This window comes from Myotis yumanensis, unplaced genomic scaffold, assembly GCF_028538775.1.
Source record: "Myotis yumanensis isolate MYYU_CA2020_CCGP unplaced genomic scaffold, mMyoYum1.0.hap1 SCAF_11, whole genome shotgun sequence".
Taxonomy (NCBI): Eukaryota; Metazoa; Chordata; class Mammalia; order Chiroptera; family Vespertilionidae; genus Myotis; species Myotis yumanensis.
In genome coordinates this window covers 52,278,031-52,298,088 of record NW_027223762.1, presented here as the reverse complement: position 1 = coordinate 52,298,088, position 20,058 = coordinate 52,278,031, and the positions used below count along the sequence as shown (strand labels likewise).

General features: G+C 43.4%; 1 protein-coding gene across 1 annotated transcript in view; it reads left to right on the top strand.

Moving 5' to 3' along the window:
* The first annotated feature begins 904 nt into the window (after positions 1-904).
* SUCLG1 (succinate-CoA ligase GDP/ADP-forming subunit alpha) overlaps positions 905-20,058 on the top strand; it is a 37,487-nt gene continuing 18,333 nt past the window's right edge. The window contains exons 1-3 of the mRNA XM_070429590.1: positions 905-1,008; positions 11,532-11,635; positions 18,186-18,302. Coding sequence (XP_070285691.1) covers positions 951-1,008; positions 11,532-11,635; positions 18,186-18,302 — 279 coding nt within the window. The 5' untranslated portion in view covers positions 905-950. The remainder of the gene's footprint in view (positions 1,009-11,531; positions 11,636-18,185; positions 18,303-20,058) is intronic.

Genomic DNA, 20,058 nt, shown 5'->3' with positions numbered 1-20,058 from the left:
AATCCCACGCAGACATCACAGCTCAGTGCAGATTATAATAACTATTTAGGTGAATCAGGATTATAATCTCATGGATTGATAATGAGCAACCTCCGGGGCACAACTGGAGGCGGGGGGTGGATGACTTCATCTCTTGTTTACCCTTGGACTCTGGCCTCTCTGAGGTTCCTCCTAAAGCTCTCACCGAGGAGTGATCCGCGGGTTGGTGCAAAGCGGGAGAGCCACATTTGAACTGTAACTTCAGTCCTCAGGATCCCAGGCGCTCATTCACTTAGGGCTAGTCCGGGGCTGTTTGCATGACAGCTTGTTTTACCAAAAGATCCACATGCCAAGAAATTAAGTGTCGGGAAAGTAGCTTTCAGTCTTTCTTGTCCTTACCCTCCCTGGACACCAGCTTGTCACCACCGGTAATCCTTCCAGATCCTCGCAAGGCGGGGTGGAGTGTTATCTTCTCCATGTGCCAGACGAGGAAAGGGAGGTGCCGACTGGCCCAGGGCCGCGGGAAGTTCTGCACTGCTCTTCGCACCCCGCCTCACTGTGTCCTCAGTCCTTTCGCCACCTCATCTCCGGAGTGTGGCTTCCTTCCCACCTGTCCCGCTTAAACTACAAACGAGTCGCCGCTATCAAAAGACTACATTCCCCACAATGCCACGCGCCGACCAGCCTCACGTAGGGTTTTCCCTAAGCTGCCGTAGTAATTAATGTTGACTCAAACCCACATTTCCGACGGCGAGCCAAGTTATTGTTCACTTCTCTGTTAAGACACCTATTTTTTTCTCCTCCACCCGCGACCCCCAGTGTTCGGTGAAGAGGTCTTGCAGGGGGAATCCATTCAGGCACCCGCTCTGGCCACCCCTCCTGTCCAGGCCGCGGCCTCTGACAGGTCCCGGGGGCCTGCGAGTGTCATTGGTGGTGACCGCAGCCGCGCCGCCGCCGCTGCCGCCGCGACCATGGCCTCCGGTAGCAGTGGGCTCGCCGCCGCCCGCCTCCTGTCGCGTTCCTTCCTCTGTGAGTCCGGCGGGACTTTCTCCTCCAGCTCCGCGAGCTCCTGGCCCGGCGGCCCGTGTCGTCCTGCAGACCGCTCCGGGCCCTCCGGGGCCGGACTCGGCCAGGGCCTGGGAGCCGCGAGAGTCCGGGGCACGTCGGGGACCCTGTGGGATGCAGGGAACCTTGCAGGATATGTGGGCGGAAGCAGGGACCCTCTGGGGTGTAGGGACCCTGTGGGGTGCAGGGAACCTTGCAGGATATGTGGGCGGAAGCAGGGACCCTCTGGGTGCAGGAAACTTGCTGGATGTGTGGGCGGGGGCAGGGACCCTGTGGGGTGCAGGGACCCTGTGGGGTGCAGGGACCCTTTGGGGTGCAGGGAACTTGCTGGATGTGTGGGCGGAGGCATGACTTAGGCAGCTGGCGGGGGAGCACTAGGGTGGCTGCGCCAGGACTCGGGTCTGGGAGCCTGGCAGACCTGGGGGCTTGCTCTTGCCCCGCCCGCGGTGATGAGTGGCAGGATGGGGTCAGCATCCAGATTGGCCTGTTGAGTTTGGAGCGAGGTGGTCCCGAAAGAGGAGGTGAGAGGGTGAGTGTCATGTTTAGAGGTGGGGGCAGTATGTCTTAGGAAACTGGGGGCTAAGGCTGTCCCTGGCACAGAAGGGACCTACACGTATGATTGTCCTTAATGTAGACTGTAGGCTCGGCAAAGAGGTGGGTTCTGCACCCAGAGGCAGCATAGCCCCGAAGACTTCTAGAAGCTTAGGGCTGGCTGGAACCTTAACCAGCTTATTTGCACTGTCCGAGTGAGGCGGTGTGAACCCTCACTTTCTGAAAACATAGTAGCCAAGGTTCCCAGCCTTTGAGTAGCGCTGACTGTAGGACATTCTGGCCGTGTTCAAAGTCTCTGTGTTTTTAGGGAGGTTGTGCTGGAAGAGACTTTGGAATCGGCCACATCAAGGTTTGAAGTCTGGCTGGTCCCTTACAGTCTGTGTAATAACCCCGGGCACTTCTAAATCTGTTTCTCAATTTCTGTTTCAAATCCCATGAAAATAATAACATAGTTTAGCAAATCTGAGACATCATCATTTGTAAGATGCACCGTTGTTTTGTCTACCATTAACAATGGAAAATGATCACTAATTAAAATTGTGACACACCATCAGCTGTCATATGCATCCTGATTTCAGACATGTTAAAAAGGTGCATCCTAGAAATGGTGACATGCAGGATGATCTGGGGTCATTGTTCGGGATAAATAAACCAGTTTATATAAAGCACCTAGGCTGAAACAGACATTGAGTAAGGCACTGTCCTGTCTTCTAATTCTGTTTGTACCGAATATCGGATGAGACAGTTCATTTTTTGAGAAGATTGCATTTTCAAAGTGCATGGGGATGGATGTGTGTGCAATAGCTACACTTAGTTACCAGATCACTTGAGGACAAAGGTCTGACATAACATTGGCAAGTAGGAAAAGATTGGGTTTCTTTGGGAAAGTTTTCTGGAGATTCTTATGGTATAATTTAATGGCCAGTTGAAGGTGTTGTAGGCAGAAGGAAAAAAGGAATTAGTTATACCTATATCTTTATCTCCTGGGGTCTTTGCTCCTCTGCGTTTCTAAACAATTCTAGCCTGCTTTAGCAGGAGGAGAGTCTAGAGGAGAAAGGAAGAATGTCTAAAAAAGATCAGGATCCTTAGTCCACCCTTAGCAACAGTTAGCAGTCCTCTCACAGAACTGAAAGTTCTTTTTTCCTAGACTCGAAGGACCATGAGGCCTTAAGGGATCATCTAGTTTAGATTTCTGTTGCTGGAGTGGTCTTCACTTCACCCTCGTCATGTGATCAACCTGTTAATTAAGGGTCTGAGAGGTCTGAGATCTAAACCAAATTATCTCTGCCTGTCCGGTGGCTCAGTGTTGAGCATTGACCCCTGCACCAAATGGTCACCTGTTTGATTCCCTGACAGGGCACATATCCCGGTTGAGGGCTCCATCCACAGTAGGGGGTGTGCTCTCTGAAATTAATAAAATAAAAACAACAACAAAAAATACTTAAAGCAAATTATCTCCTATACTAGGGGGGTTACAGACTACAGTTTTTAATGTATGAAAATCTCTAAATCCCCTAGATCTTCTCTTTCTCATGCCACGTTTCTAAGCCCATTTTTGCTTCCACTAGAAAAACAGCACCCACAACAATACCATGCAAACTTTGTTTTTAAAAGGTAGTTACAAACTAGGCTCTGAGGTTAGTAATAAAACTAGAAATGCTAGGGGATTTCGTTCCCTCAATGAAGTTTTAATGGATGGTACATTTTGTGCTGAAGGTCACAAGTGTTGCAATTTTGGTTTGAGTTAGGAAAAAAAACCCCAAACACTTGTAGATGCCTTCCAGAGTTCTGTTGGGGGCAGCCTGGAATGTTCAGAAATTCCTGAATGAAAAAACCCAGTTCTATAGCTTTTGAAAAAAGGGAGATTATTTAGTTGAAGTGGGAGAGAAAATAAAACGAAAAGTAAGGAAGGCTTTCCAGAAGAAAGTTTAAGGTTTTTATAAGCACCTTTGAAGTTGAGTAAAGTTTTTCAAGAAGTATAAAGCAATCAGCGTCATTTTAAACCTAAGCCCAGGAGTTCCTATAAGATGGGTCATTTATAAGAAATAGGGAAGATGAGCCAGTATTTTTGAACCTGAGAATTATGGTGTTTTAATGCGAGAAAGTGAACCTTACAATTCCATACCTTTGTTTGGCAAATGAGGAAATAAACCCAGTATGTTTCCTAGCCAATATCAGAAAGGTACTAGAATGCCAGTCGTTTACTCTGCAGTGTCCTTTCCACTAATACATGCTGTGCTGTGTGATACTGTAAGAGAGAGAGAGAGGGAGGGGGAGAGAGAAAGAGAGAGGGAGGGAGAGAGAGAGAGAAACACCAATCAGTTGCTTCCTGCAAACAACCTGACCAGGAATGGAACCTGAAATCTGAGTGTGTGCCCTGACTAGAAATCAATTGAACCTGTGACCTTTCTGTGCACCGGATGACACGCCAACCAATTGAGCCACACCAGCCAGGATAAGCCTCCTTTTGTGAAGTATTTATTTATTTATTTTTGCCCTGCCTTTCCCATGTGTATACTAAGTTGTATGGACCTGGTTTGGGAATCAGGAAAACATTTAGAGGTGTAGTTGGGAAAGGAGACCCTCAACAGTGATGTTTCAGATTCTAGTATCTGTTGCTATTGCATCTAAAAACCAACTCTTTATTTCAAAACTGCATGATGGCCTGAGTGTAAATGCACCAATGTAGCCATGAAAAACTGATTTGAGTTTTCTCACATTGAGCTTGTTCTTCCATACAAACATAATTGGGGATGTGCAAAGTAATTTCTGTAAGTATAGGGGAACACTTTCATGTCACCAAAAGACAGGCATTTATTTGCTGTAGACCCACATTTTTAATTTTTTTGAGATTATAACATTTTAAAAATTGGGTTGTATTTTATCACTGATGGATTCTTATAATAAATTGGCAGCATTTTTTCTTTCTAGTACTTAATATTGCTTCTTAAAATGCAGTGGTGCTTTAGATTTGATGAGATAAGGTACTTATAGCTAAGCTTGATTTGTAAGTAACTATTAAATGAATATAATTTTGCATTTGAAGAGTGGATTGTTTGGGGTTTGGAAGTGGCTGCTGAGCTACTCTGCTATGTTTTAAGGTTCTATGGCAGGTGTGGGGAACATTTTTTTCTGTCAGGGGCCATTTGGATATTTATAACATCATTTGCAGGCCATACAAAATTATCACCTTAAAACAGTCTGCTATATTTGGTCAAACATTTAACCAAATATAAATCACCCCTAATGCCTTGGCAGGGCCAGACCAAATAATTAAATCACCCCTAATGCCTTGGCAGGGCCAGACCAAATGATTTCATGGGCCTTATACAGCCTACAGGCTGGACATTCCCCACCCCTGTTCTATGGGTAGGGAGCATGATAGCTGTATTGTAATATATATTATGCATATGTAATACATATGCAATAAATAAGCATAATATCTACACTAATAAAAGACAAACATGAAAATTGACCGTACCTTCCCTATGCCTTAAGCCACACCCACCAGCCAATCAGAGCAACTATATGCAAATTAACCCAACCAAGATGGCGGCCGGCAGCCACGGAGCTGGAGCAAGCAGGAGGCTTGGTTGCCCTAATGATGGAGGAAGCCAAGATTCCTGCCTGCCGAGGCGGGCTCTCAGCTCCACTCAAAGCAACAAAGTTTTAATTATAGAAGGTAAATAAACCCCAGATACCTGCTTTCAGCTGGTCATGGTCACGGAGCTGGAGTGAGCAGGAGGCTTCCCTCCCTCCCCTCCCTGGTCAGCTCTGAGCTCCTCTCAAGGCTACAAAGTTTCAATTATAGAAGGTAAATAAATCCCAGAATAAAAAAAAAAAGAAGAAAAGGAGAGGCTGGGAACTTCCGTCGCCAGGGGACTTGGCCAGCCTGAAAATGGCCCTCAGCCCCTCACCCAGACTGTCCAGGCAACCCAGTGGGAACCCCCACCCTGAAGGGGGTGTGATCAGCTGCAAACAGCCATCAGCCCCTCACCCAGGCTGGCCAGGCAACCCAGTGGGAACCCCCACCCTGAAGGGGGTGTGATCAGCTGCAAACAGCCATCAGCCCCTCACCCAGGCTGGCCAGGCACCCAAGCGGGACCCCCACCCTGATCCGGGACACCCTTCAGGGCAAACCAGCCGGCCCCCACCCATGCACCAGGCCTCTATCCTATATAATAAAAGGGTAATATGCAAACTGTCTCTTAACAGCAGAAGGACTGGGAATGACTGGTCATTATGACACACACTGACCACCAGGGGGCAGACGCTCAATGCAGGAGCTGCCCCCTGGTTGTCAGTGCGCTCCCACAGGGGGAGCTCTGCTCAGCCACAAGCCAGGTTGATGGCTGCCAGTACAGTGGTGGTGGTAGGAGCTTCTCCTGCCTCCTCAGCAGCGCTAAGGATGTCCGACTGCAGCTTTGGCCTGCTCGCCACTGGCAAGTGGACATCCCCCAAGGGCTGCCGGGCTGCCAAAGGGATGTCTGACTGCCAGCTTGGGCCTGATCCCCCAGGGGGCGGGCCTAAGCCAGCAGGTGGACATCCTCCAAGGGGTCCCAGACTGCAAGAGGGCATAGGCCGGGCTGAGGGCCTGCCCCCCCCTCCCCGAGTGCACATATTTTTGTGCAACAGGCCTCAAGTATAATAATAAAAGCATAATATGCTAATTAGACTGGACAGCTGAACGATGTCCTCTCGGATGTTTTTCCGGACGATCTTAGGGACGAAGCCAGGGCTGCGAGGGCCAAGCCCTTACACGAATTTCGTGCATTGGGCTTCTAGTATTCCTAATAAGTGTGCATTTGTTAAATTCATGAGTATGCGCATGAATAAATGAGTAACAAGGACACAGTTTGAGAGGTGAGCTGAAGGAGGAGTATTTTCGTGAACGGAGTCTCAGGTGATGGTTAGGAACATGGTACTGTGGTTTGAGTCAAATCTGAGCAGGTGCTCTTTGGCCGTAGTTTCATTATTCCCGCAGCATCTTGTAAAGGATGTGGTTGCTCTCTTTGTGGAAGAGGACTCAGCTGGTGGCTGACTGGTACAGATTTGCAACCCCTGTTGCCAGCACATCTCTCTCCCATTTCTCAGTTCCTTTCCTTCATCGCCTTTGTTACATTTTGCACTTTTGTAGTTTTGTGTTTCTTAGTTTAATGTTTAGCTTTTTTACAGACTCCATGTGGGTAGGGCCTGAGTCCATCCATCTTGTTCTGCCCTGAATCCCTAGTACCGGGCAGATACTGGCACAGTGAACACCTCAGAGCAGTTTGGTCTTCTCATTCTGCATTAGTAATAAAAATGATAATAAATAGCTAATAGTGAAATAGCATTTGCTCTTCCTTAGGCATTATGTTACGTGCTCTACATATTATGAATTCATTTAATTTCCAAATTGCACAGGAGGTACATCATATTATCATTATTTTTACAGTGTGGCTGCACCTTTAAAATGTTTCATATGTTAAAAGTTTACACGTGTGTGCACATATACATTATATATAGACATGGATTAGTATATTTACATACAAACATAGAATATGCATGAAGACATGTATAAAACATTCTGGTTGGACTTATTTTAAAATGTGAATTATATGTGCTCTCTTTAGAAGATGATTTACATCTGTGCTCACATCGGATGTGAACCCAATTTTGGGAGTACACCAGTCATTTTGCTACCCAGTTATAGTCATCATCTCATATCAACATCACAGCATCCTCTGGGGCAGCTGTTACTCCATTTACAGATGGGAAGACTGAGGCTAAGGGAGATCAGAAGTCTTCCCCCAGATCACACGGCTGGGGAGCAGCTGAGCACACACTCAGTCTGTCTGATTCCTGGGACTGTGTTCTCAGCTGCTCCTGGGACTCAGTCCCAAGGTTAGGCTGGCCAGTTTGTAAGAACCTGAAGAGAAGGCGACTCCACCACATTCCCTGGAGGGGGCCCAAGGTGCGGCAGCTACAGCCTTCACCACTGGGAAATTCTTCCTGGCGGCCAGCCTCAGGCCTTCCTGCCGCCCTGGTGTTTAGTTAAAAATGCTCATTTTCTTAATATTAGTAAAGTCAGTGTCTCCTCATTTGATTTACCATTTTTCTGCCTTCAGTTGTCTTTCTTGTTTGTGGCCTTTATTCATTGTTCTGTCAGGCTTTTGGTCTCTTCTTGTTGGTGTTTCATGTTGCTAAGGTTAATTTCTTGTCTGTTAACATGTTATGAAAACATTCTCCTGGTCTGTCATTGCCTTCACTCTGCTTGTGGTATGTTTTGCTTTGAGCTCTTTCTTTTCTTCAGTATCACATGACTGCTCCTGGATTTCATTTGTTAAAGAAAAAGGTTAGCATGGAATTTGTACTAGATTGATACAGTGTTGAGGACAGCTAGTAGTATTGAGGGCTGGACTTCTGTGTAATCTACAGATTTTAGGGAAACCTCCAATCTTTATATTTTTCAAAGAGGTGGAACTTAAGACATTTTGCTTGATATAGTGTTTCTTTTGCAGACTTTGCCTCTTGTCCTAAAATTCAAACATTTTCCGTGCACCTGCACTTACCATGGTGTATAAGACATGGTTCTTACACTCAGGGATTTACAGTGAGAAGTTCTAAAAATATTTAGATGGTACTTGAAATAATCTAAAAATAAATTTAAACAGAAATTAATTCTACTTAGATATAATGTAGTAAAGAAAGTAACAAAATTTACACACCCATCCTCATACAGTGTGTGGCATTAGTATTATATGTTATCTAGTATACTAAGAATTTCATTAGGGTAGAACACCCTAACGGTGATTGTAGAATCACCATTGTGGCTGCTGGGGCACCTCAAGGTTTTTTTCTGGGGTTCAGAGGCCACTTTGATGGCTGTCATTTCTCATTCAGTTGATCTACATATTCTAGAGCAGTGATTCCTTACCTAGGACCTCTTGTGACTGGTTTATCCCTACGGTGCAGGTATCAGTTTGGATGGCATGGGGCCCTGAATCCCTAGTACCCGGCAGATAACATAGGGTAGTAATATTTGCATCTATTATATGCTCTAGAACATAGGGCATACATGGGCCAGGACTAGGGCAGAGGTGAAGAGAGTTTTTAGTTCCTGAGGGATTATAGCCATGGCCAGGAACACAAACCACTTTTTTTTTAGAAGGTGGGAGGTCAAGCGTCAGCTTTTAGGAATGAATTGCTGGCAGCCCAGGGCTCAATTTGGAGGTAGCCCCAATGAGAAATCCCGTCCTAATCCTACCCTCTCTATCCCTGCGTCTCCTGACTTCTGCTCTCCCCCCACAGATTTACTTGGGATAGGAGATTTACCGCAAATGCCCAAGGCCTACAACAGTACTTTTCACACTGTGCGGTTATGGCCCACTTTATGTCAGTTCAGATGGATTGTGGGTTTTTTGAGGGCCCAGATTCTCTTACTCGGCACTTATTTCTTGATACTCAGCATTGTGGCTTGGCATAGGTTCTCCCCAAATATTGATTAAATAAATGAATGATCATAACAATCCCAGGGACTGGGCATGTGCTTGATATTCTAGCATCCTATCATTTCAGTACCAACGTTATCTTGTCTGGCACCATCCAGGTTTCTTGTCAGGACAAAATGTGGTCAGGAATTTCATTTCCTTATCTTTGAACATACATTTTTGGGTTGGCTCCAAGTGATAGGCTGTTAGTTCTAGCTTCTCTGAAAATAGGTCTGAGGAGACTGAGCTGAAATAATAGATGGGGGCTCACATGCACACGTACACACACCCACACATATGCAAGATCCCCTTCACTAGATGCTGTACAATAGTAGGGCCATTGCACAGGCTGAGCAAAAACAAAGGGCTAGGAGATTGGAAGGGGAGCTGCTATTCCTCACACTTTCAAAGCAGTTTTTTTTTATATATATATTTTATTGATTTTTTACAGAGAGGAAGGGAGAGGGATAGAGAGTTAGAAACATTGATGAGAGAGAAACATTGATCAGCTGCCTCCTGCACACTCCCTACTGGGGATGTGCCCGCAACCAAGGTACATGCCCTTGACCGGAATCGAACCTGGGACCCTTGAGTTCACAGGCTGACGCTCTATCCACTGAGCCAAACCGATCAGGGCAAAGCAGTTTTTATGAGCACCAGCATGTGGTGTTATGAAGCTTGAGCTCCATAGAGTATATCTAGAAGGTCCGGAGTAGGAGATGGAGTAAGAGAAGGTAGTAGTCTTAGTTGTTCTGGTATTGAGGTCATGTTTATGTACAGAAGTAGACCTATCTTTTCTCAGAAGAAGAGGGGGCAAACATTATCCTCCCCTGTAGAAGAAGACATTAACTGTCTGATGTCTCCTTTCCTAAGTGAGTGGGTATAAGAGAACATATGGAGGACAAGACTTTACCTTCAAAAAGCAAGCATTTCCTTTTAGCAAGGATGGGCTCCAGGTATTCTGATTTTATCATTTGATAAAATCTACTTTCTTGCCTGAAAATTCCAGATAGATGGACTATTTATTGGAGATTCCGGGAATGGGGAGCTGGGGGGCTGCTGGAGCGAATTCTGCCAGGAATTGCAGCCGGGGAGGAAAGGGTGCAGCTCTCCCATGAGGGTTGTGGTATCCAGCTAGGAGAATTGGCAGCTAAGGACAAGAATGGGTCTTGAGTGACAGCACTGGCTAGGGTGGGTTCTTAGGCCACAGATTCCTGTTGTAGAGTCTACTGGCCCAGGCTCAGCTGCTTGGCTGTGCCCAGTATGCCAGGACTTGACCCTCAGTGCTCCCTCATGGCCCTTTGCTCAGCATAATCTACTTCAAGAATGCAGCTGTTTGTCATCCAGCAGGTCTGTGCACACAGAAGACTCCTTTCCCCGTTGGTAGGGAGACATGGGCCTGTCTCTTTCCTGGAGGTCGATGGAACTCCAGAATTCAAAGTATTAGAAGCTGTGCTCAGCATGTGAGTTGAGATGACCCAGGGGGTGCTCAGAGGGCCAGAAGCAGATAAGTTATGGAACCTACGGCCCAAGGATTTAGGAGAGCTATGAGGCAGTGATTCAAGACGAAAAGCCTGGCATGGACGAAAAGCCTGGCGTGATAAGGTGTTCTTTTCTGGGGCTAGCTTTTCTGGACTACCTCAGTTGTAGGTGGACAGCCAGGCACTTTGAAAGGACCATGGATGGGCCACGGACACAGTAATTTGGGGTTCTAATGGGGGTTTAAAGGTAGTCAGAAGTAGCCCACAATTTTAATTCATCTGATCTCTACTTTCTGTTGGTTTTTGAAATATGGGGAGTTGGCTTTAGTAACTACATAGGTTTCTCAGTTTTTGTTGAGATAGATAGGTTGCTGAAAATAACTTTTTAAAAATGTTTCTCCCACGTCTACGTTTCCTATTTTCTCTATTTTTTTTTATATGTAAGGTCTTGAGAATTATATTTGAAGAGTTTAAATGAAGTAACTGGATTATTTTTTGATGTTTAATTCTATGATTTAACATTGGATTCTATTTTAGATAAGTTTTATTCTAAGACTTAGCATTTGATGTTAATATTTAATATTAACATTTAATGTTAGTATTATTATTGGGGAATGAGATACAGAGTCCTGACAAAGTTTTACTCTTCTCCCCCCTGTTGTTTATAGAACTTGGGCTTAACGAGGTTGGGTCCCCTGGGGAAACATGTGGCTGTCTAGCAAACATTATTAGTGGGAGAGACACCTGGATTTCAGTCCCTGGATTGAGTTTGAGCCGTTCGTCTTTCAGCCTGTTTTCTTTTTGAGAACTGAAAATTATAAACTTAAGCTTTTCTTTGTCAGCTCAGAAAAAGCTGTAAGATAGAGGTTCTCAGTAAAGGGGTATTCTGGAAAACAGAACAGTGTCTTTTTTCTGTCACCAAGTTCAATTGATGACCCAGAAGTTTGGAAAAATTATAATGTATCATATTTGCTTTACTTTTCAGTGCAACAGAATGGAATTCGGCATTGCTCCTATGTAGCTTCCCGGAAACATCTCTACGTTGATAAAAATACAAAGGTTATTTGTCAGGGTTTCACTGGTAAGCAGGTATGTTTCAAGATTTTTTTTAAAAGATGTATGCTATAGATGCAAAACATTTTTCATGATTTTCTATGTTTTTAATACAACAAAAGTTATAATGCATGATTGTTGCAGAAAAGGAACACAGTACAGCCGTGGAGTTGTATCTTAGGAGGAAGTTCGTTATACTCAGCCTTTAAGATGAAAATTATATTTAAGCTTTCCTTGAAAATTCCTCCTGGGATTTTATTATGTTGGAAACCCACATGTTCTCCTTCAGCAAGTGTAACACTACTGGTTTTCCTCCAGCACTAGGACAGATCACAATTTCCTTAATTAAGCAGTAGGTAAAGTAGGCGGCTTGTATTTAAGTCTTGTACAAAAATAATACGCAGTCAAACATAGCTCTATAGTCAGTGTGGGGAAATGTGCCAGCCCAGAGAGGCTCCTGGGGTCTGAGACAGGCTGAGGCAGCAGCACATTGACTTCTCCCATCTTATGTTCTCTCTGTGCAATGGTCTTGGAGGAGACTAACAGGAAGAATTGCTGGAAGCATTTTAATTTGTTCTTATTCATTTATATTTATTCTCTCTCGCTGTCTTTTGCCTACATTATAGAATTTGCATAAGTTTAAATATATCTGCAATGTGACTCCATAATAAAATGCAACATAAGAATCTCCTTTCCCTCTTTCCACCATTCTTCTCTCTTGGAATTCCTTCTGTTAACAAGTTGAATGTGTCCTTCCAGATATTTTTCTTGCTCATATGTATACTTATATAATGTGCATTCTACAGAACTTATTCTACTATACATACAATATTGTATATATATATAATACATACATATCTTAAAACACATTATACAGTGTATAATATAGATCTTACAAATATCTCTATATATAAAAGGCTAAGTGACCTACCGTCCATCTGACCATTTGACTGACTGACCAACTGGCCGGTACATATGACACACACTGGCAATTTAAAAATAAATATTGACTCGTGGATGTGTAATACATATAAAGCTCTCGCTGGCCCAATTGCATGTGACGCCAGAATGTATCTGAAGACCAACTGTTGGCACAATGTACCAGGGTTTTTAATATTAAGCTGAATGCTCTTTTAAATGATATATGTAAATTCGATTTATTTGGCAAAGTAATAGCTAATATTCATGCCATTGAATTTCAGAAACGCGGACTACCTCACTCTCACATATTATTGATATTAGACAGTGAGTCCAAATTAGGAATGGAAGATGATATTGACCATATAGTTAAGGCGGAAATTCCAGATGAAGACCAGTGTCCTCAACTTTTTCAAATTGTAAAATCAAATATGGTACATGGACCATGTGGAATACAAAATCCAAATAGTCCATGTATGGAAAATGGAAAATGTTCAAACGGATTTTCACACTTATTTGAGTGCTAATTCCATTGATTCAACGGATGATGCCAAAAAGGAAAAATTTCCCATCGAATTTCTTAATAATATTACTCCTTCAGGAATGCTGTGTCATAAAATTGAAAGTAGTTGCAATTATCATGCTACTGAGAAATCTTAATGGTAAATGGGGTCTTTGTAATGGTACTAGATTTATTATCAAAAGATTGTGACCTAACATAATCGAAGCTGAAGTATTAACAGGATCTGCAGAAGGAGAGGTTGTTCTGATTCCAAGAATTGATTTGTCCCCGTCTGACACTGGCCTTCCATTTAAATTAATTCGAAGGCAGTTTCCCGTGATGCCAGCATTTGCGATGACTATTAATAAATCACAAGGACAAACTCTAGTCAGAGTAGGAATATTCCTACCTACCTGAACCTGTTTTCGGACATGGTCAGTTATATGTTGCTTTCTCTTGAGTTTGAAGAGTATGTAATGTTAAAGTAAAAGTTGTAAATACTTCATCACAGGGGAAATTAGTCAAGCACTCTGAAAGTGTTTTTACTCTTAATGTGGTGTACAGGGAGATATTAGAATAAGTTTAATCAATTTATCATTGTTTTTATCAATGTTTTTATATCATGTTTTTGTTATTTTTATATCATGTCTTTATTGTTTTTATATCATGTTATTGTTTATTAATCTATATATTCATATACATTTTACTAATTTTTCTTTCATCTCTGACACTTCTATTATAGAGAAAGGGCAAATAGTGATATTAAAATATTTTGTATTTTAATTTTATAATACTATATTCTATATACTATTTTGACATGTAATTTTTTGCAGTAACGTAATTAATTACCACATGGATCTTTCTTCTAATTAATTTCCTTTCAATGTGCATGAATCCATGCACCGGGCCACTAGTATGTCTATAAAATATATTCTCAAAAGTAATTTTGGGTGTCAAAGTTTCTATGTATTAAAAATTTCAACAGCTACTGCTAAGTTGCCCTTTAAAACATTTCTACAAATTTGTAGTTGCACCATAGTAGATGCACAGATTTTTCTTTAATGAGGGCATACTACCAAATCAATTAGATGATTGTATCTTAATTTAAAGTATCCCTTTATCACTATAGGAGAAATGACAAGATAAAAGCAGATAATGAATTTTTTTTTGTAATTTAAATGCTATTGATTTTTCTGTAATTAAAAAAATTGTCATGCCCATGCTGCAGCATTTTGGTAATCTAGAGTAGGAGTTGGCAAGCTTATTCTGTAAAGAGCCAGGTTGTTAACGTGTTAGGCTTGGTGGGCCATGTTGGCTCTGTTACAGCCACTCAATGGCATTGTAACAGCAAAAGCCACCATAGACAATTGTCAGTGAATGGGCATGGTTGTATGTCAGTACAACTTAATTTAAGGCCAAAGTCCTCAGGCCATAGTTTAGCAACCCCTGATCTAGATAGAGGATGCCACCTAAATATTAAATTTCTGTAACTTTTGTTTTTTAAGTACTTAGAAATTACTTTAAAATTATATGGTCCTTTTTTTTTTTTTTTAAAGAAAAAGAATTTGGTTTGAAGGTTGTTTTACATAAACTGCCCCTTTGCTTTTTGACTCTTTTTTGAAATAACTAGGCACAGAAATATGAACTGCAGTGGACTTTCGTTTTTTCTTTCTCTACTATCTTAAAAAAAAAAAAGCCACTACTAACAAAAAGAAACACCTACAAAACCTTGAAATTTTCTTTATAGGTGAAACTGACTTTTTTATTCTGATAGCCATATATTTTATGAGTATCACTCCTACATTCTAAACAAAGTTGATGCTCATCTAAGAAGTGAAGTACATGTTAATTTTCATCCCCTGCCAGTGAAAGCCATATGCAGTCTCTTTTTGATTATTATTAATTCTGTTAGTATATAACCAAAATGTTTGATTAACCCCAATTCCCCACATATGTTTATTACATATAATTTTGTTTTTCTGTTTGCTAAACTTTATATGATCTTATGACATTTAACCTCTGGCCTATTTTCTTAAGAACCATTATCCATGGTGTAAGGACTATTTGGAACTGTCTCTAATTAGGTGATAGTTTGCCTAAATATTGAAGTCTAAGGTTGGTGACCTGCAATTATATTGTTTCTCCTTGAGTTAGATTTCTTGGTTAAGATTCCAATATTATAGGTAATGATGAGGTCTGAAATACAGAGCTTATCTTCATAGGAAATCTGCATTTTGTCTTATTGGCTCTTTTTTATTTCAGAGTGGATTCCAACAGTGCAGGTTTCCAATGGAATTTCTTATACTGACTTAGATTGCTGCTAAAAATATTCCAGTTCTTAACTGTGCACTGGCTAACGATAATGGGAAAACTAAGGAAAATCAGCTTACTGACAGGAAATGTTGCTGCTCTTTAGCACTACCTTAGGAATGAAAGTCCAGTTTCGGTTTGTTTTTACTTGCCATTCTAATGTAGATTAATACCTTTGCAAAATACAAGAAAAACCGCAGCAGTATATTGCTGTAAAAATTTGCAAATGTTCTCACTTTTTGTATTTTTTATTAGATTTTTTCCTTTCTTCCTGACTTCCATTCTTGTCATTTTCGTATTTGTGTGTGTTTGTGTGAGTGTGTGTGTGTGTGTGTGTGTGTGTGTGTGTTTATGTCACTGCAGACCAGAAGGAGTCTGTATACTTTGAATAGCGCTGTTTTAAAGAGAGCTGTGGTTCTTTCCAAAATTCCATCACTGACTTGAGACAAGTCAATTCACTTGCTAGGGCCTAAGCTTCCTAGTTTGAAAAATGGAGTAGTTGAATTAGGAAATGTCCTAATTTTTAAGGCCCTAATTTTTATTCTATTAATACAGCAGTTCTCAACCTGTGGGTCGCGACCCCTTTGGCGGTCGAACAACCCTTTCACAGGGGTCGCCTAAGACCATCCTGCATATCAGATATTTACATTACGATTCATAACAGTAGCAACATTACAGTTATGAAGTAGCAATGAAAATAATTTTATGGTTGGGTCACAACATGAGGGACTGTATTTAAAGGGCCAGAAGTTTGAGAACCACTGCTTTAATAGAATTTGAGTAGTTGAGTCAGCATTTTTATATCCTTTTGGAATGACCACATAGACCCACACAGTTTTCAACAAGTCCTTAATTGAGAACCTTCTGTATGTAATGTATTAGGTTAGGTGTCATCTCACAGTGAGCAAAAGGATAGAAATCACTGCCTTCATGGAATTTACATTTTAGTTGCAGGGGAGAGAAACACATCAACCAAATCCATGAGTAAGTTATGTGATATGTTAGAAAGTATAAATGCTATGGGAAAAATAAACCAGAGAAGGAGGAAAGTGTGCAAGTTTGTGGAGTCATGGTGGAGATTGGGAAGGGGGGATTTTATATCATGTGTTCAGGGGAAGGCCCAGAGTCCAGGTCTAAGTGAGATGTGAGAGTGAAGCAAGTGGATATGTAGGAGCAGTATGTCGTTGGGGAGGAGAGCGTGGTACTGGCATCTGCTGAGTGGAGGCCAGGGATGCTGCAGAGGGGACGGCGAGGCTGTGAGGCGGGAATGTGCCTGGTACGTGTGGAAGCTGCAAGGCCACTGTGACAAGTGAAAGGAGCAGTGAGAACAGTAAATGAGGCAGGCAGGTAAGAGTTCTGAGATGGGGAGGCAGGTTGGATACTGACTTGTAGGCCATTGTACAGTAAGAGTTCGGCTTTTACTGGGAATGACATGGAAAACCACTGGAAGGTTTGAATAGAGGAGTGACATGATCTTCCTTGTGTTTTAACAGGATCACTGGCTGCTGTGTTGAGCATAGATTGAAAGGGAGCAAGGGCCATACTTGGTCAAGAGTTGATGGTGACTTAGATCAAGGTGGAAGCCATAGAAAGGGTGAGATGTCAGTTTTATTTTGAAAGTAGGGCAATATGCTTCACTGATGCATCTGATGTGAGGTGTAAGAGAAAGAGAAGAATCACGGTTGACTTAAGTATTTTTGGTCTGAACAACTGTTAGGAGTGGAGATGTCACTCACTGAGATGGGTAGACTGTTGTGGGGAGTGATCAGGAACACAGTTTTGAGCTCTTTAAGTTAAGACACCTACTCGTTCTCCAAGTGGAGACATTAGCTAGGCAGTTGACAGTGTGAGTATAGAATTTAAGGCAAAGGTCTGAGCTACATATGTGTGTGTGGGGGCTGTCTGTATGTGTATGGGAGAGGGGTCACCGTATGGATATTTATTGCCATGATAAGGGAGGAGGTCACCAAGGGCACACATTTAGATGAAAAAGAGAAATCTAAGGAGAGAGTGAGAAGAGGGAAACCAGGGGAGGTAGAGCCCAGACGCCTAGTGAGAAAGAATGGGTCAGTGTCTGGAGGCATTTTTGGTTGTCACAACTGATGGCAGTGGGGAAGAGGGCGTGTTACTGGCATCTGCCGAGTGGAGGCCAGGGATGCTGCTAAACGTGATACAAAGCAGAGGACAGTCTCCCATAACAAAGAATCGATGTGTCTAAAATGTCAGTAGTGTCGAGGTTGAGAAGGAAGAGTGGATGGATAGGGAAATACAGGTGTTGTCTGGGCAGCTTTAAAAGGCTCACTTACGGTAGTGACGATAAATTTCAAGTGAGATCAGTTAGCGTGGTTTGTTTTTTCTTCAGCTACTGTTTGGCTACAAATGTGCCATCTTAGAGTAGGTGGAGAATTGATTTAATGAAGGTTTTGATTTTGCCAGATGTGTAATTGAAGTGAGGGAGAGCCAAGGTTGCTGTGTGAGTGTAACGACTGATCATGGGTCTTAAATTGAGTAAAGAGGAGTGTGAGGACACCAGGAGCTGAGGAATAGTGACAAAGAGGTGCCAAGCAAATATGAGGGTGTTTCTGACCCCCACCCAAATTTGAAAACGGTATAAAAAGAGACCCCCTCTCTTATGCCCCCCCCCCCTTTTTTTTTACAAACAGCTTTTTTGGCTTTGCAAAGTCCTATTTGCTTCATGGTTTAAAGCTGTGTAATAAGTTGGTGAGAATGCTGGATATTTGCTACTGTTATCTCTGAGTAGTTCACCTGTTTGTTTTCCTTTTCCAAGTTGCTGAAGATTGCCTTTTGGCTTCCCAGCCTGCCCCTTCTCAGAGTCCTGTGCTTTCTCCTCCTCAGGGCACCTTTCACAGCCAGCAGGCATTGGAGTATGGCACCAAACTCGTCGGAGGAACCACTCCAGGGAAAGGAGGCAAGACGCACCTGGGCTTACCGGTCTTTAATACTGTAAAGGAGGTAATTATTGGTACTTGGGTGTGGTGTGGCAAGAAAAGAAAAGCAGGGAGGCCCTAGCCAGCATGACTCAATGGTTGAGTGTCGAGCTATGAACCAGGAGGTCACAGTTCAATTCCTGGTCAGGGTGTGGTCAGGGCACATGCCTGGGTTGTGGGCTTGATCCCCAGTTTGCATGCAGGAAGCAGCCGATCAATGATTCTCTCTCATTGTTGATGTTTCTATTTCTTTCTCCCTTTCCCTTCCTCTCTGAAATCAATCTAATATCTAATATAATAAAAGAGAAACATGCAAATTTATGTACCTACACTATACCCACAAGCCACACCCACCAGCCATACCCACCAGCCAATCAGGAGCAAATATGCAAATTAACCCAACTAAGATGGTGGCCATGGAGCTGGAGTGAGCAGGAGGCTTGGGTTGCCCCCGGCAATGGAGGAAGCCAAGCTTCCCGCCTGCCCTGCCAGCCCTGAGCTCTGCTCAAGGCTACAAAGTTTCAATGATAGAAGATAAATAAATCCCAGGTATCTGCTTCCAGCCCGTGGCCTACCTAAAAATGGCCCTCAGCCCCTCACCCAGGCTGGCCAGGCACCCCAGTGGGGACCCCCCCACCTTGAAGGGGCTGTGGCCAGCCTGCAGACAGCCATCATACCCTCACCTGATCCCCCGGGGAGTGGGCCCAAGCCCGCAGGTGGACATCCCCTGAGGGGCCCCAGACTGCGAGAGGGCACAGGCCGGGATGAAGGACCCCCCAAGTGCACAAATTTTTGTGCACCGGGCCTCTAGTAAATATATATGTTAGTATATTTTAAAAAAAGAAAAGCAGGGAGGAATGAGCATACTTTGGATACAGATCTTAATTGTGCTCCTTTTGGGAGAGTCATGTGCCATTTTAAAATCCAGTAACCTAGAGAAATTTGAATCACAGTGAAAACCAATGGATTCACTTGAGTCACACATGTCCAGGGTGTTTTCTCCACAGCCTGTGTCACTTCTGGTTACAGACACACATCAGCTCCAAGGGGAAGAGTGCTGTGGCTTGGCTTCTGTTTGGCTTGTTACCCTTTCTATCCTTTCTTCTTCCAGGATGTTAGTGGGGAAGAGGGCGTGGGGATCACTTACTGATCATGGGCCATTTGCCAGGCACTGTACTAGGTGCTTCACATACAGTGCCTCATTCAGGCCTCACTCTGAGGTAGGTGCTGTTATCCTCTCCATTTTAAAGACAAGGATATTACTAGTGCAGCGAGGTTAAGGGTCTAGTTCAAAGTCTTGCAGCTGATAAGTGACAGGCTTAGCATGGATCAGAGTAGTGTACTGTTCCCATGTGAAAAACTGTTGTGTCACATTGACAAGTCAGAGTTATAATCTCTTCCCCAAATTGCTGATCCTATATAATAAACCCTTACATGCAAATTGACTAAAGGGCAGAACGACTGGTCACTATGACATGCACTGACCACTAGGGGGCAGACACTCAATGCAGGAGCTGCCCCCTGGTGGTCAGAGTGCTCCCACAGGGGAAGTGCTGCTCAGCCAGAAGCCGGGCTCACGGCTGGCGAGCACAGTGGTGGTTGCGAGAGCCCCTCCTGCCTCCACAGCAGCCCGGGGAGTGGGTCTAAGCCATCAGTCAGACATCCCCCAAGGGCTTCCGGACTGCAAGAGGGCACAGCAGGCCGGGCTGAGGGCCCCCCCCCCCCCCCGAGTGCATGAATTTTGTGCACGAGGCCTCTAGTTTCTTAATAAAATTTTAAAA